A 17,131-nucleotide genomic window follows, 5' to 3' on the forward strand; every position below is an offset into this window, starting at 1 on the left:
AACCTTTTCTTTACTGATAACTTTATTTTTCTTTCATTGAAGTCAATGACTGTTCACTGACTTTGTGAAATTGAAAATGTCACTTCATGAGATCTAGGCAATTGGTTGATAAATTCTGACTACTTAATTTGAAGCGATGGTATTATTGAAATGTATACTTTTATTGAGTTTCAATCCCTTAGCCCAACTGAAATGTAATCATTTATATTGTTATTGTAACGTTAGCAAAGATCTCTTCATGAGCAAGAAAGAGGAGGGTTTATAAACTGTATTTTTGAAGTATTCCCTAGTGATAGACTGGGGAAAAGAGCCATTTACTGAGAAGAGACATACTTTTTTGTGCACATTGAAGAATAGTCTGCTGGAAATCTGTTATTTTTGACCTCCTTAAAGGTTATTAATGCCCACTTAAGGGTTTCATTTCACTGCTGCAGATATGAAGCCAGTGGTAGGCTCACCGTATGAGGTGCATGGCAAGCAAACCAATGCAGGGTTGATTGAAAGCAGGCCCCCTTGTTCAAAGGCACTTAGTGCCTGATTGAGGGAACCAACATCAGGAAGGTGAAGGCCCACTGAGAGATCCCGCTCCCCTTCCTTCATCATCCACATTTGGCCTGGAATCGAGCAAAAAAACTAGGCATTGGGTGAGTGTTGTATCAGCAGCAGCCACCAGCTCCCCAGTGGGATTGCCGTTCAGCAGAGTTGTCATCCGCTGATCACCCAGCAGCTCTCAGTAGGTGGAACTTCTGCCCTTGATCCCAGGGAAGATCCACCAATGTCCAGTGCCTGAGTGCTTCTCCAGCTGGCAGGCAAGTCTCCTGCTGCTTCCGTTAAATACTGCCCCTTGAAAGGATGCAAAGGTGATTTATCAGAATGCTTCCAGAAATGAAGAATTTTAGCTCCAAGGTTAGGTTGGAGAAGTTGGGATTACTCTCCTCGAATCAAAGGAACTTGAGGGGAGATTGGATAGAAATGTACAGGATTATGACAGGTTTAGATAAAATTGACAATGAGTCACTGGTCACATTAACTAATGGCACAAGGATTGGGTGACTCAGATTTAAGAAATGCAGCGATAGATTTGAGGAAGAAGAGAGACAGCAGACCAGAGATCAGAATATGGGGTTGGATAAAGCTTAATAGCTTGGTTCTCCTCGGTCAGGGAAGGAAAAATCAATGACCATGTTTGCCACTGACCACTGTACAGATATTGCAGGAAAGTGTGTGGATGCGGATAGTAGGTGAGAATAGGATTGGGCTCAGCTATGATATTTTCCATACTGAGTAACCTTCCAGCTGCCGCTGTCAAGTCTCCTGTGCGACAAATCTTTACCTGGGCATACAGTCACAGCATGCCTGATGCCAAAGGAACCACAAGATTCCAAGAGAACTATGCCTCAGTACGGCTCAGTACTTTCAGCGTTTAGAAGGAAGTGAACAGGACAGGATTGGGGGGGGGGAAAAAAACCTGAAATGTTTTTTCCAAAACATCCTGTGAGTGCGAATGGGAGCACACTCACTGTGATGAGTTATGACTACTTTCACTTCCGTTAAATGGAAGAAAAGATTATTGGGGTCTGATTTAGATGATGAATCAAATGAACTTTCTGAAGAAGTGTGAAAAACAAAGAGCACTGTTTTTTTTTAAATTGTACATTTCAAAAGAAAATGGATAATTCTAAAAAAAGATTTTATAAAATATTAATGAAAATTTAAAAACTATTAAGAGACTGCACCATTAGTCAGTCAGTGTTTGCTGCAAAAGAAGTTAAATCAGTATTTCATTTGTAATCTTCATCAGAATGCTCAACTGCAAAATAACAGTCCGAAAGTAATTAATGTAATTCATTCTGAAGTTGCAAAATGATTGCTTAATAGAACAGTAATCTTTCCATTTGAAAATGAAACAGAATATAGCATTTTATCAGATTTTGATTGATGTAAAAATTAAGAACAAGGCATAATATATTGTACACATTACCTCCAAGAGAAATGAGAAATCACTTTTTAATCTGGTTGTGAAGAGGGAGTACATCCAATACCTAACCCATCTTTTCTCTTTGAGCTACTGACTGATCTAATGTGCATATTTTACATTTTCTGTGTCTGGTGCAACGTTCTGAAACTATTTTCCATACAAGTGTCATTTGTTTTTTAAAATTCTTTCAGAAAGATGTTGCGCTCTGGCTTTGAGAATCATATACTGTATAAGAATCATGACCCCATGCCACTTACTAAGCAAAGAAAAATACTCAATGTTTTTTCCATTATCAATGATCTTTCAACAATTTTTCATGTTATTGAACTGCCTTCTAAAAAATTCCATTTTAATGCCACCATTGATTTCATTACACTCTGCAGGAGCAGTAGTCCTTTTTTAATATGTTTGCAACATGTTCCACTGTTAATTAAAGGACAACTTCATCCTAATTACAATAGAATAAGCTGAAGGAAAGGTCACTTCAGACAGGGTTATTATTATTTTGTTCCTCTCTTTCATCCAACTGAGCAAAGCTGCTGATGTTAGAAATTAAGTGCAGCCCACCTTGATTTATAGATGAAGTTTTAATCCATAATTGTAATCGGGCATCTTTACTATGTATGCCTCTGCAATTACAACTTCATTCTGCAGCAAAGGATTACGGGCTTTTTTTCCGTTCCAAAGTTTCTGAATATAAGCTGAAGATGTGAACAGTATTACTTGTTCACCTGCCCTCATTTGCAGATCCAGAACCAGGAAAAATAAGGTGGGGACCCAGCCCAAAATAAAGCATCCAACCTCATTTCACTAACTAGGAGAAACACTTAAATTTGAGGCTATTTGCCTTGCCAGAAGCCATGCCCGGGGTTCTGGGGGTGAGGGTGAGGACAGTAGGAAGGGGTTAATCACATCTGACAGATACCTGCAGAAGAGCTATGGATATGACTAATGCTTTTTTAGTGGAAGTTTAAACTTTTGAAGCGGGTTTGGCCTAAATCCTGGGAAACAGAGGCTGCATATACCAGCTTCACTATTGAACTATTTGACATTGTTAATTCAATGCAGAAGGGATTGCACCTGTGATTTATGCATCTTAATGCACGTAATATAATGGCAAAAGAGCCACCAGAGAAGCTTGTACTTCTGCTTTTGCAAAATAAACTAATATTGAAAAAATAGCTGCATGGAACTAAAAGGTAGACTGTCCTCATGACCTATTTGTGACACACCTTTATCTTCCGTGGTTCATGTTAGTAGATTAGGTCTGAGACACTAAAGTATGCCAAGATTCATATTATAACATAATTTACATATGGATATAGACACTGCTATATACTTTGATATGAATGAATATTAATTGATGTCCTTTTGCACCACCCAACATTGGACAGATTCAAAACCCAGAAAACATGATGCCAGTAGCAAAACAAGTATTAAACATAGACTGATGTCTAAGCACTGCCAAAAGGCACAAGAGAGTTTTAAAGCATACTTTTGCATCAAAGCTACTGTACTAAAAATGCCTTCTCATTAGAAAGTTGCTGTTACAATCAACATTGAAACCTAACTGTAAGTACAGCAGCTTACCTTCAATCTTCAGTACAACATTGCTCTTTAAGAAAGCTGCAATTTGTCTCAATAATGCATAGTTTAAAATTATAGGATAGTAAGTTCTTAGAGCTCACCAGGATCAATAAATGAATGCACTGATAGTCAGCCACACATGCCAGCAAGATATCAAGTTTGATAGAAAAATCTGTGCTCAGTTAGCAGAAGTCAACTGTGTTGTGGAAAGGATGCAATAATTGGCCTCAGCAGCCCTCTGATAGGGAAAGCAGAAGAAGCCAAGTTCCCAGACCTTTTTGCTATCACTGTTCCTTGCTGGAGACTATCATATGGTTGTTGAAAAAAACAGAAGGAATTTAACCCTACACATGATCTACAAATTTGATTTGAATGGAATCATTAAATTGATTGTGTCCTATGTCTGACAACTGTAAGAACTATGCTCATAAGACCAACGCTGGTTTCAAATATTGTGTCCATATTGTAATTGTTTCCATCAGCCTGTATTTTGTACATATAATGGAGTGCATTTGTCTGTAGCAGAAGGCAAAGGACATAGCCTAAACATGCATTTTTGATTGTTGCTGTTACATTGGGAGCTTTAAGAATCTAATTCAGAAGCAGTTTTGGAGCATTAACATGAGGCTTCAGATGAAACATACAGGAGTGGAAAGAACAACTGCTTCCTTTGGCTGTGGTTTTCATATAATGGAGAACAGTGTGTTGCTCTGGGCTGTGGCACACCATATGAAATAGACTGCTGGAGAGGGATGAAGGGTCAAAAAGCAAAGCACTCAGTTAAAAACAATTATCCATGTGTGAGTTAATATAATTTATTCTAAAGCTGTAATTGCTAAATATATAATAGAATAACTGTTGTTTTAGGAAACACTGATTTTAATAAAAATATTGAACAAAGAGAGTTTGTTCTTTGTTGTGATCTGTGCGCTAAAACAATTCTAATATTCAAAAAATGTATATTATACTCAAACTGTAATTCAAACTTCATATTCTAATCTGGCTGTCATGAAGGGTCTCAGTCACACTGAGTAAACTGGCTTCCTTTTTCCGTAGCACTGCATTTTCAGAAAATCCTCCTTTGGATGTTAACCTCTTATTTAGTGTTATTGTTCTCCTTTTTCAGGTCTCTCTCAGCACCCCCCCCCCCCAACCCACTTTCCTTGACTCACTGTGCAGCCCACTTTTCTCCCAGTGTGCCTTTTGAGTGCACGTCAGGCAAAAATATTTGACAAGCGAGTTGAGGACAAAAAAACCCTTTGTAAAAATTGTCGATGCCAAAATGTAACTTGATTTCCAAATGTTCCCTTATACTTTTTAAAATAACCTCTTTTAAGTTGCATTTCAGCCAATTTCAAATAAATGTACACCCGTAATAGTTATAAGTTTGATTAATTAGTTGGTGTTTGTGCTTTTGATGCCTATTTTATTTTACATTTCTTTTATTCTTCGTTCCCTAATCCACAGATGCAGACACCTTCTGTTGGAGGCCCATCTACATTAAAGTGTTTTCAATGAAAGTTATAACCAATACTTAAAATTAAGAAGGAATTTAAAAGACTAAAAGGATCATTTAGTTCTACACCGGTTCCAGATACACTGTGGATGGGAGTTTAATGGTACAGGCTGTGAGCTTTATTTTGCAGGAGGTGAGGGCTATTCAATGATGGGCTGATAAGTCATACTTCAGTTTTTTGTTTCCTCTTTTCTCTTTTCCCTCCAGAGCTAGAACACATTGGTTCCCCCTCCCTCTCTGCCATCTGTCATTCCTCTATCAAACCACTGCAATAGGAGTGTAAAGTATTAAAAACCAACGCGAGATCAGAAAAATAAAACAATTGTTCATATTAATAGTGTTTCCTGTGTAGACGTGCTTTGCAAAGCAGACTGCTACAAAAAAGTACCATATGAAGTGGACATGTTATAATCAGGGCTGTCTGTTCTAGTTTTAAAATATACATTTGAGGTATTGCTAGATCAAAGAACAACTTTAGGAGTGTATGCTATGTTGTGATGTTTCAAAATTCTGTTCCTTTGGCGGTACCTTGTTAACACCAACATTCATGTGAAAGGATACATTCAAGAATTTTACAGTTTGCACAATAGGAGCACCTTTTTCTCTTTAAAAACCTCCTTGTGCACTGAAAAACCAGCAAAGCTCCACATTTATTTTAAACGAATATTGCAGCACAAAGCCCTGCTGAGTTACACTAGTAGACCCATTCATCTTTGTGTGCCCTTTATCCAGAGACTTTAGGTCAAAGGTTTTGCTACTTAAGTCATTAATTATAGTCCATGTCTCTCGTCAGGAAAAGTGATGTTTTCTTTTTAAACCTTTGTTCAAACAGCTACCCTTCACCAATGCTTTGAGATTTCCCAATCACTTCTATTCCCAGATCAGAGCTGAAAATGCATCGAGGACACTAATTAGACGTTAATTTTTCCCCTCCATGGTGGTCTTGTTTTCTGTCCCAGCTCCGAAACTAAAAATAAACAACAATCTTTCCCCTCGCTTTCTCTTTAAATTGGACCCTCAAAGCTAGTCTCTCTACATATAGGTAGATATGCATACAGTGACCATACAGTGCAGAAGGAGGCCATTCGGCCGATTGAATCTGCACCGACCCACTTAAGCCCTCAATTCCACCCTATCCTCGTAACCTGCTAACAGTTTTGGTCACTAAGGGCAGTTTTTCATGTCCAGTCCACCTAACCTGCATGTCTTTGGACTGTGGGAGGAAACCGGAGCACCCAGAGGAAACCCACGAGGAGAACGTGCAGACTCTGCACAGACAGTGACCCAGCGGGGGAATCAAACCTGGGACCCTGGCGCTGTGAAGCCACAGTGCTATCCACTTGTGCTACCGTACTGCCCCCTCTCTTAACCTTTGGGGAAGGGTGGTAGCGTAGTCTGAGGCTGTCAATTACATTTTCTAATTATATAGAATTACATCAACTTTGCAGCAGTCATTGGGTCAATAAACCAAATGGTCAATGCCAGTGGTTTAAGCAGGTTATAATAACTAAAAGGAGGAAGTATTTTCTGCAACTGGGGGTTATGTTGATGCCTGTACTCTACCAGCAGGCAGTGCTCCACTCATGACTACTGCTTTAATGATGGTATAGGCAGGAAAAGATAGTTGGTCAAGGCTGAGATTCTAAATAGCTCACCCCTTGAGTTAGATTGACCAGTGCTTTCTTCCTTATACATATTGGGCTGTTCTAGCAACCTTATCCAACAGGTGGTATTACCTTCATTCACAGAAGATGGAGTATGTCATTACTGACAAGTCACAATTGGTTTCTCTGACACAGCAGTTCATAGTCACTGCACCTGCTTTTGTGTGTTTACATGAGGCTGGTTGTATTATTTGTATCCATCTGTAATCTATCATTTTCTCCTTTTCAGTAATTTCTTTCTTTCCTTCATCTTGGCTTTATCTACAGAACAGCTGCACAATTTAACTCTTTGAAAACTAGAGTGACGCCTCTTCAAGTAAACCCTTTTTAAAAAAGAAATGTTTGTGCAGAGAGCACTGTAAAAATGCATTCCTGCTGGGAAACTCCAGACAGCTCTTTAAATGTTACTTGGTACTGCTCCTCATTAAAAATTTACTCAGCATTTTCTACACATGCATGTGGCTAAAAATATTTTGAAAGCTGCAAAGCACATTCTGTACTCCAGGGGTTTATTTGCATAGTATATAAAGGAGTGTGAGGTATCTAGACAATGGAGCATTACTATTTAAGGAAAACCCTTTCTTTCTTTTGAGTGACCTTATTATCACATTGAAGCAATGTAATAATGTTTCAAAATATTCCTCTTCCTGTCAGCTGTTGATAGAACCACACACCAAAATGCAGGAGCCAGACAAGCAGTGCCTAAAGGAAAATGTTCCTGCAGTAATGGAAAACACACTCCCTGAAAAAAATTGATGGTCTCGCTTCCTGAAAATTTTATGGCTCTGATATACTTTTCCCCGCCCGTCCTATGATTGGTTGTTAGGCAGGCCAAGCCCACGCTAATGCACTGCTTCAAAGGGCTTTGGCACGCTCAATGCTGTGTGCAGAGCCAACTCCTTGGTAAGGCCTTGATCAGAAAATGGTAGCAGGAATACAGTTATTTCAACCCATCTTCCCAAGAAGCTGTCCATGTTACTTGCACATGTGAAGTCTAAACTTGGCAATCACCCTTATCCTAAGCTTCAATGCTGACTCTCCTCAGACCTGGCTAAGCTCATCAGGCTAAGTGAGCAAACTGCAGGAGACTCAGTGAACACTAACATACTGTGGATACTGGAACTTTGTTTAGATTGTAATGACGTTGAGGTTTGCATCATATTCGAGCTATCTTCTCACAATTTATGTCACCCAAGCCCATAACGATGCTGCATCATCATGACAAACTCCAAGGCTCTGTTATCCCTTCTGGGTATGATGTTAGCCCAGTGGTAGGACCACCAGGGTTATTATATCAGGCTATTGCCGATAGGAGACAAATTTCTTGCGACTAGTTACATATGCTCATTAATATTGAGCCATTCTAACTCAATTAGCAGTAAATTTGATCAAAAGATAGAAAGTTTATGAATATTTCAATAAAGGTCTAAGATTATTATTAGGAAAGTTACATATTACAGTTTTATTGTAACATCAAATTGCCAAGATCCAGGGGAGATAAGTTTTGTTGTGAGCTGTGTGTTTACTTATTTATTTCCCATATTATATTCTATTAATGTTTATGAGACGTGTTACATTGTGAGGCACACAGGTACTGGGGAAAAGAGAGACTACGGAAAATATTCTATCCTTTACAGATCATAGTATGTTTATCACGGCTGTTGCAAAGATGAGTTATTGAGTAGGTTTTATGAAAGCTATCAATCTGTTCCATCACTCGGTTACTCACACAGATTGCATTGGGGATATTCAAATCGATTATGGAAGTTTTACCTTGCACATCATGTGAAGGGCTACCTGACATATCAGGTAAACAACATGGAAGCGCTATTTGACAAATCATATGGAGGTTTAACAAGTAGATCATGTTGAAAGGTTGTTAGGCCGAACATACGAAGGAGTTATCAGACAAATCACAAGGAATGTTAAAAAACTGATTACATGCTATTGACACATTATTAAGTAGATCATGTAGAGGAGCTATCAGCATATCACACCGAAAGGTTATCAAGCAGATAACATGGAGGATATCTTTCATACTATGGGAATTAAAGTTCAGACAGAAGGCACAGAGGGTATTAAGCATACGATTGTGGGATGTTTGACAAATAACACTGAGCAGCTATCATATACTGTGTGAATGGGATTATTATATTACATGTTTGGTTAAACAGATCATGTGAAGGGATTATCAGGGAGACCTTATGGATGACTCAACAAATACCTTTAGAATTTAGGTGATACTACATATGAAAATGAGAGAGAGAGAACTGGAAGGAAAAGAAATCGAGTGCGAAAAAAGTTTTCATCTCAGTTTTGTTGAAGATCAGTTGATTTTTTTATAACAAAGCCAAAACATTGTGAATGCAGAATGCAGATTTCTACAACTTTCTTTCTTTAACAAAGCAAACTCTCCAGAACTCTCATTCATTAAAGTAATAGCTCTTCTATGGTATATTTTTGTCTCAGAATATAAAATACAATTGTTTTATGAAAGACTCCGTGTGAAAGATTAAATTATTTTTGGCTTTATGTTTAGAAAAATGCTGAGGCTAAAATCTTTGGATGTCACCATGCAGATGAATAACCAGCCTTTCTTATTACTTTGGCATAAAGATGAGATAACGTGTTTCATTTGTTAAGTTGACAGAATGATATTAGCTTCTCTTTCCTCATCGGTTCATAGTGATAATAATCTAAATACTTTGTGTTCTTTCATCAGACCTTATATGGACCAACTGTACTTATGAAGTTAAATTCTTCTCCTTCCATATATTTACATTGTCTCACTGCCCCTTTCATTTGTCGTAACTGCCTTTATTTTTTATGCTTGCTATCTAACTTTAAATTTTATTTCATCCATCGTTAGATTCTTCCTTTTTTAAATTCTTATACACTGGCCTCAGACAGAATTAACAGATGGTCAGAGTCAGTGTCAGGACAAATAGTAATCAAGATATATTATGATATGGTAAAGCACATTACCATAACTCACCAGGTTATTGTGAAAATTATTGTTGATACAGTCTGTTACATCGATATTGATGTTTATAGAACTGATTTGCAACTTTGGAAATTATTCAATATTGTAAATTACAAAAATAGCATGAACATAAGAAATAGGAGCATGAGTAGGCCTTTCCGCCCTTCAAGCTCTCTCCACCATGCAATGTGATCATGACTAATCTCCTGCCTCAACGCCATTTTCTTGCATTATCTCCATGTCGCTTGATGTTCTTACTATGTAGAAATCTATCAAGCTGAGACTTGAATATATTCAATGACTGAGCCTCCACAGCTCTCTGGGACAGAGAATTCCAAACATCCTGTGAGTGAAGAAATTCTGCCTCACCTCATTCCTAAATGGGCTGCCCCTTATTCTGAGAATGTGCCCCTTGGTTCTAGAACCCACAGCAAGGGGAAAAATGATCTATATCTATGTATGTATTTATATATTTCTGTATGAGTATTCTGACTGTACACATATGCTGTCCACGTTGAATTTCTTTATATCGTGGATTACTTTTCCTTCGATACTCATTTGACACCAGAAGTAAAGCCTTTATTACAGCAAGACTTGTATAGTGTTAAAGTGCTCCTTGTCTTTCCTGAGTCTGCAAAGAAGATTTAACTTGTGCAAACTAATCTTGTGGGATCGAGAAACTTTTCAAACCAAATCAAGAGATACAATGGCTCTACCTTGATCCAAATGTCTTTGTACCACAATATTCCAATCCTAATAGTAATCCCACATTACTGTAAGAAGATAGGGCACCCTCAGGGATTAGTTAGATCACTCATTATTTGACCCCCAACCAAACTACTTCAGAGCAGAACTAAATTTTCTGATCGGTAATTCTCCTTCTTTGCACCTTTCTCCATATTGTTGTTTTTCCTGAAATACAATACATTTTCCCATGAACTGATGTGAAGTTTATTGATGGCGAGCAGGGTGGTACATGCTAATTTTTCCTGCCCAGATTAAGCATTTTACCCAGCGCAAAGCCACGCCATCCAGTCGCGTAGTCAGGGGGTCAGAAAATGTAATGTATTGCTGGATAATAACATCTTGTCAGGCATCAGTGGGGTGCGAACCCGGAGACATCGAACGCAGAACAAATATGATACACGTTTTCCTTCTGTGTTGCCTAGTCTTCTAATAGCCATCTTTTTGTATTTCCTATTAAAAAAAAATCTGTGCCGGGTGTCTTCTCGGGAGTGGATTTAGATGCTTGGCAACACAAAAGTGATATCTCTAGAGTGCAACATGCCTACTTCCAACCTCCCCCCCCAAAAAAAAAAACTCTCATTATTGTGCGACACCATGTGCTCCGCAGCAGCCTGTTAATGAGACATGGCAGATACAGCAGGCTCACAACTCTCATCCTCTGAAAGGAAGCATTTCCTTATTAAGCTCCATCTCATTACTTTCAGCTTCAGCCATTCAATAGACAATAATGAGTAAGTGCAAGTGCTCGCTCGCTCGCTCTCTATGACTCAGACGGAACAACATGTGTAATCATCCCGGCACACATTTTTTGCACAGATCTTGCACCTCCCATTAGACGCTTTTACTGGCTTTTCCTTTTTTTTTTAAATGTCTGCAATTCTTCACAATGCCCCCGAGTTTCCAGCAAGTCAACAAAGCCCAAACTGACTCCAATTCATGTAATCTTTCTCACTTTCACCGAGACACTCATGCATTCACTTTTCATAATAAAATCGTATTGTCTGCAATCTAGTGCACAGCATGGAATGAGATTCCTAATGTTAGAAATATAATCCTAAACAAGTGTTGACAAACATAGTCCAGATGCTGTAAAGCCGCTCAAAAGATCTGACAAACATGCTCTTGTGTGTGAGAAACCATTCCAGGAATCGTGTTCCTTTCCCTGCGTCCGTATTGCATCTGCTCCCAGATGAGTCCAATGACCGCTAAAAGTTACAGATGGGTCTTTTGCAGACTGCAGCAGGTCTGGGAGCTGCATCGTGTACAAACCAAATCCAAATGAAATGAAACCTTGATTCTTCAGCACGCAGTCTCCTTTATGCCGGATGCATTTGGATGTCTAAGGTTGCAGCATCCCTTTCCCCCATAATGTTTTGAAAATTGATTTCATAACTTCGAAACCAACCAGGCAGCCACACGTTGCTGGATAGTGAGGAAATGGATTTACGGAAATTAAGTTAGAGGCTCGTGTCTCATTTTTTTTCAGATGTCACTAAGTATAAAAAGACCTAAGAACATGGATATGGCGAGTTGAAGCCTCGCCGTCTTCTCTCGCTCATATCACATTGATGAAAGGGGGTAAAAAGCGGGCTTTTCTTTGAATGATTGTTCAGCAGTGGGACTACTTTTCGCTGTTTACTATTTGTTGGTGAGCTGAAGAAGATGACGTCATTAATATTTCGAAAAGCGCTTTAGTAATCAAACGGGTGGCGAGGCTGCTCCCAGCAGATACATCATCCTCATCGCTCTGAACACCAGTGTTAACCTTTAGCATGCTAACACAAACACCGTGCTGCTGTCAGATGATATTTTCGCTATGCCATGGTGCTGGGAAAAAGTGGACGGCAGCTGAAAGTGCACAAAAGGATGGTGCAGCTTTTTTTTAAAACACACATGCGTGCACAAAGATTGGTCTTTGGGGACTTAATTATTTGTGTCTAATGGCCACCAATTACTTTGTAAACTAATAATATTGCCTAACAATGTAACAGTGAAGTGCCCGGTGGCCAAGCCTCCCCCTCCCCACCAACACCCCACCCACCCTCCGCTTCAAATGTGATGAGGTTTGTGAAGATTTGAGAATGACAGACTATTACATCCGATGAAGAGGATTCATAAGGATGGGGAGGGTGTGGGGGGGGGCTCGTTTTAAAACTTGGAGGGCTGTTTCATAGCAGTGACAGCTGTTGACTTAAATACATCTCTACAAATGGAAATGAAGCAGGCCATGGGAAAGCTGAAGGCTTCTGTATGATAATAAGTCTTGACAAAAGCCACACAGCCCCATGATAGTAGGTGGTTTACACGCTGAATACATAACGATTCTCACTACAGCTACCAAGTATACATCTCTGACTCAGGACTGATTAAAAATATGTGTATAAACACAGAGTGAAAACATATTGGAACAGAGGTGGCACACGGATGGTATTAATCTAAAAACTTCAACCGCAATTTGTTTCCCCCATTGTTAGTCTGCTGGGGATAACTCTTGATACAATTTTGCTATTTCTACATCTCTCCGCATGAAACGTAATCCATCCACACAGATGTCTATGTGTGATATATATTATACACATTGCTACATGTATATGTCCAGACAAACACTGATATCGTACACGCACATATATTTAAGTATAAGCATAGATATACATATGTAGTGATAGAAGTCGCGGGAGGGACGACGTGGAGGAGCAAAGGCTGACTAAGGTGTGGAAAAGCAGAATTCAAGGGTTTGATGAAGTTGTATCGTGTGGTTCTCGAAATTTTTAAAAGGTTAGGCTTCCCTCCAATTATTGTTGTGTAAAAAAAAAGATATGGTACAATGGTCAGGCGCAAGAGTGTTCTTGCAAAGATTGCATGGCCCCGCGTTACCTCCCAGCCCCAAACCGCGCTGGTTTGTAAAATGCCTGCTTGAATCTGTCAGCTTGTTATAAAATATGTATTTCCAGCAGCAGAATTAATCGATGAGAGAGGATGTCACAGCTGATTGCATAAATGACTTTTGAAAGCCAGACTTAAAATGTCCATAATCACACTACAGTCTTCCCTTAGCGAGATCTAAAAAAAACACACACACACCACCCAGAACTGTCAGAGGAATGCTGTCGCAGCTCTTTGAAAGAAAATATCTTCCCCACTGTCATCCACGTGGCTCATTGTCTGAAGCTGCTCATCTGTACCTGAATCTCCTGCCTGCTAAAAGTTCTCATATACTCCTATGTATAGTCATCGTATTTACACACACACACCAAAACGGCGACTTAAAGACTGCCTGTGACACAAAGGACAGGTCACTGGTCCGTGACACAATGACCATTCACCAAATGAAACCACTTCTCCCTCCTCTCCCGCCAAGCTGCACCATGGTGGAACCTTATTCTCGCGCCCCCATCCAAATTTGAAACAAATACACCAATAAATAAAACATAGCACACTGCCAATAATACGATGAACGACTTTCATTTTAAAGTTTTATTACTTGAAAAATCTAAGCAGCGCCTGAGGAGATGCGGCAACATTTTTTTTGGCATGGGAGAGAGGTGATGGATCTCGGATCCGTCACCAAGACAAGAAAACTTGAAAGGATTTTTTAAACTTACCCCAGGTAATGTCTTCTGTTCATGCAGTGCACTCTGGGCCTTCAGAGCAGATTCCCTGGCACAGTACGTTAGGAAGGCACAACCTATTCATTTTATTAAAAATACACAAAAACACTGCGATTATAATTTTGCCATCACCTTTTTAAAAAATCCCCAAATGATTCTTTTACTACTTATTGTCACAACAATTCAGTGTTGGCACATGCAGATTGGTGTCATGAGCAGTAATGTGCGCCTCACTAAATCACTTGTATGTGATCGACCTATGTCTCTAACCAGATTTTACTTGGAATATATTGCTGCATCCACTTTTGGAAATGTATGATCTCCTGCATTGTTAATGCATGAATAGTGCTGTGTAAAAACACCGAAACTATATGAAAGCATAATATTTAATTCAGAGAACATAGTCCAGTGCATATATACACCTTCAAACATAACTCCAACGTGGCACACAATACTCATGTTTGTTTACTGTGCTTGGCGCTTTCCGTCCACATTAAGAGCAATATTTTATTTCATTGAAAATGAATGCGGGATGCAATTCTATGGCAGAGGACGCAGACTTTGACATTAACTACTGAAGCTGCGACAATTACCTTTGTATTATTAGAAGTCTGTGCTGTCTGCAAAGTGCCATATGTGGTCTGGCAGTGGAAGTTAACCCGCAGGAGTTGTCACTGCTGATGCAGAGCACACCCCCCAGGAACTTAGAACTCGGCAGCTCCACGCCAGCCGTATAGAGTGGGCACACTGGGGAAAAGGGGGCTGTGCAAAGGGGTCACAGGCTCTGACCTGGCTTATTTGCAGTGGAGGTGTAAATAATGGATGTATTTTTCAAAACCGACTGCACCGCATGGAAATAATTCAAAGGAAATCGTTCTGACCGGCCATGGACAGAAATTGGACACTACTTTACATTCTTACAATGGGGTGGAGAACTGCAGCCGATAATCTTAATACGATCAGTAAATAATTATCTGAAGCTTTAAAGAACGAGTGTTTGGAATCACATCACTCATATCTGTGAAATTTCAATCCACGCTTATTGAAAATAGCAAGCAGTCTTATCCGCGCCTGAGAACTCATAAATATTGCATTTTAAATTACAGATAACCCAAGGCCCTTTTCATATCTGACTTTTACCACCCAGCCTATTGCCCTCTCTCCAACACCCAGACTCGCGGTGCACCTGCACACTCTTGTGTGATTTTCTGCATATCACACAGCAGCTGGGTCATTTCGCTTTATTTTCTTTTTAAAAAACGACTATAATCCAGCAAGTTATTATTCCTGTGTGTGTGTGTGAAGCTAGCGTTTAGCACCATCAGTGATTAACCCCTCCACCGCCCCACTCCTATAGTTTCAATCGCGACCCAAGTCTTCCAAATCATTGAAACAAAATGTATAAAAAGTTGTCTTATGTTAACAAAGAAGTCTAGAGGTGTACATTGTTGGAGCCGGAAGCGCTGTCTAACTGGCGGGAGCTTTTTCTTGCAAATAAGAGGGGCAGGGGGGTGGATTAAAGAAAAACTAAATGTCTCCACGCAAAAAGAAAAGGGAGGGTGGTGGGGAGAGGCGGCTACGCTATTCGCCGGGTGCGCTGCAATCCCCAAGTTCTTTCAGTCTGTGCAAAGTGTGCATGGAAGGAGCAAGCGTGCCTTAAGCACCCATCAGCTCCCCGGCTTCTTTTCAAATCGCGGATCGCTCATGCTCTTTTATAAACGCTGCTTTTTTAAAAAACCAAACTCTCGGAAACGAGTTGGTGTTTCACGCTCTCGCGGTGGACGCTTTCCTTCAGCACCACACCACTGGCGGGCTGGCTGCACCCCGAACATTTCAATTGTGAACAAAAACACAGGAAGCACAATCCGACAGTCGGATTGCACCGACTTTCGAGAGCCCCCGCACACCTCCCCACCCCACACCCAACCCCCAGCCAGCCCGGAGTGGCTCAGAGCAGTGGAGAGAGTGATGAATGTGTACAGACCCTTGTGCATGCCGGTGAAGCGGTCCTTCAGCACCGTGAGCTCGTAGATCTTGCCAAATTCCTCAAAGAGGGGCTTGAGGTCCTTCTCCTCCAGGTTGCGGGGGATCTGGCCGATGAAAAGTTTGATGGCGTCGTGGTCCTTCATGGGGATGGTGCTGTTCTGGCTGTGGCTGAGTCCGTTCATAGGCCCGTTGGCAGTGCTGATCTGGATGTTGTTGTCTGCTGCCTGCTGCACGCCGTTCGTTAACGTGGCCATCTTTCTCCCACACTGCGTGACGTCAGGCAACTTTCCTTTACATTGACTCGGCCGTTTAAACAGACTGGATGGGCTCAAGGTCGGCGCAGAGCCGGGGTGGGCAAAGCAGCTCCTCCCCCTCCCCCTCCTCTCCCTCTTTACCAACATCCACCAGCACCCCACACAGTGGTAGCGTCCACCATCCAGCCATAAAGGCAGCTTGCGCACGTCCCCCTCCCCTCCTTCCTTCCTTCCTATATAATAATAAATCCCTTCCCGCTTTACTACCGAATAAAAGCAAGGGAACACAAAAGCGCTTTTGACAACAATGATTTCATGGGTTGGGCTCCCCCTCCTCCTCAAAACTATTATTTTCGATCGGTATCACCGGTTAAATGCATTCGAAATGCCATTGTGCATGTTGTTGGGGGATTAGATGCGATATCCCGACTATTTCGGGCTACTTGCATTATTGCAATGTTTCCCATCACTTCAATGTTTGCGCGGAGGTCCGAACTCATTCTTAGAAAGCAGGTGATGTGGGAACAAAGAGAACCGGTCCCAGCCTCCGAAGGCTGGGAGCTGGGGGTCTGGATGGGGTTTTGTGGGGATGAGGGAGGAGGGGGTGTGAGGGAGAAAGGTCCAAATCATTCGCTGAACGTGAACATTGAAAGATGAGAGATTTGATTTGGACAGAACGGGGTATTTTCTTCCATTGAGTTTGTGCATCTCTGTTTTTGGGGAGGGGAGGGAGTGCGAGGGAGAGGAAGAGTGAAGCGAATGTTTTGTTCAACGCGTTAGGGGACTTCACTCGTGGCTCACATTGCCA

General features: G+C 40.6%; 1 protein-coding gene across 23 annotated transcripts in view; it reads right to left on the bottom strand.

Moving 5' to 3' along the window:
* celf4 (CUGBP, Elav-like family member 4) overlaps positions 1-16,486 on the bottom strand; it is a 1,524,235-nt gene extending 1,507,749 nt beyond the window's left edge. For 3 of the 23 annotated variants that reach the window (XM_072497247.1, XM_072497259.1, XM_072497246.1), the window contains exons 1-2: positions 16,068-16,471; positions 14,078-14,160 (exon numbers count right to left, since the gene is read on the bottom strand). In XM_072497247.1, coding sequence (XP_072353348.1) covers positions 14,078-14,160; positions 16,068-16,470 — 486 coding nt within the window. In that variant the 5' untranslated portion in view covers position 16,471. Of the gene's footprint in view, positions 1-14,077; positions 14,161-16,067 lie in introns of all 23 variants that reach the window. The other 20 variants (XM_072497251.1, XM_072497244.1, XM_072497243.1 and 17 more) reach the window with 17 other exon arrangements.
* Between the last annotated feature and the right edge of the window lie 645 nt (positions 16,487-17,131).

This window comes from Scyliorhinus torazame, chromosome 3, assembly GCF_047496885.1.
Source record: "Scyliorhinus torazame isolate Kashiwa2021f chromosome 3, sScyTor2.1, whole genome shotgun sequence".
In the NCBI taxonomy this organism is placed as follows: domain Eukaryota; kingdom Metazoa; phylum Chordata; class Chondrichthyes; order Carcharhiniformes; family Scyliorhinidae; genus Scyliorhinus; species Scyliorhinus torazame.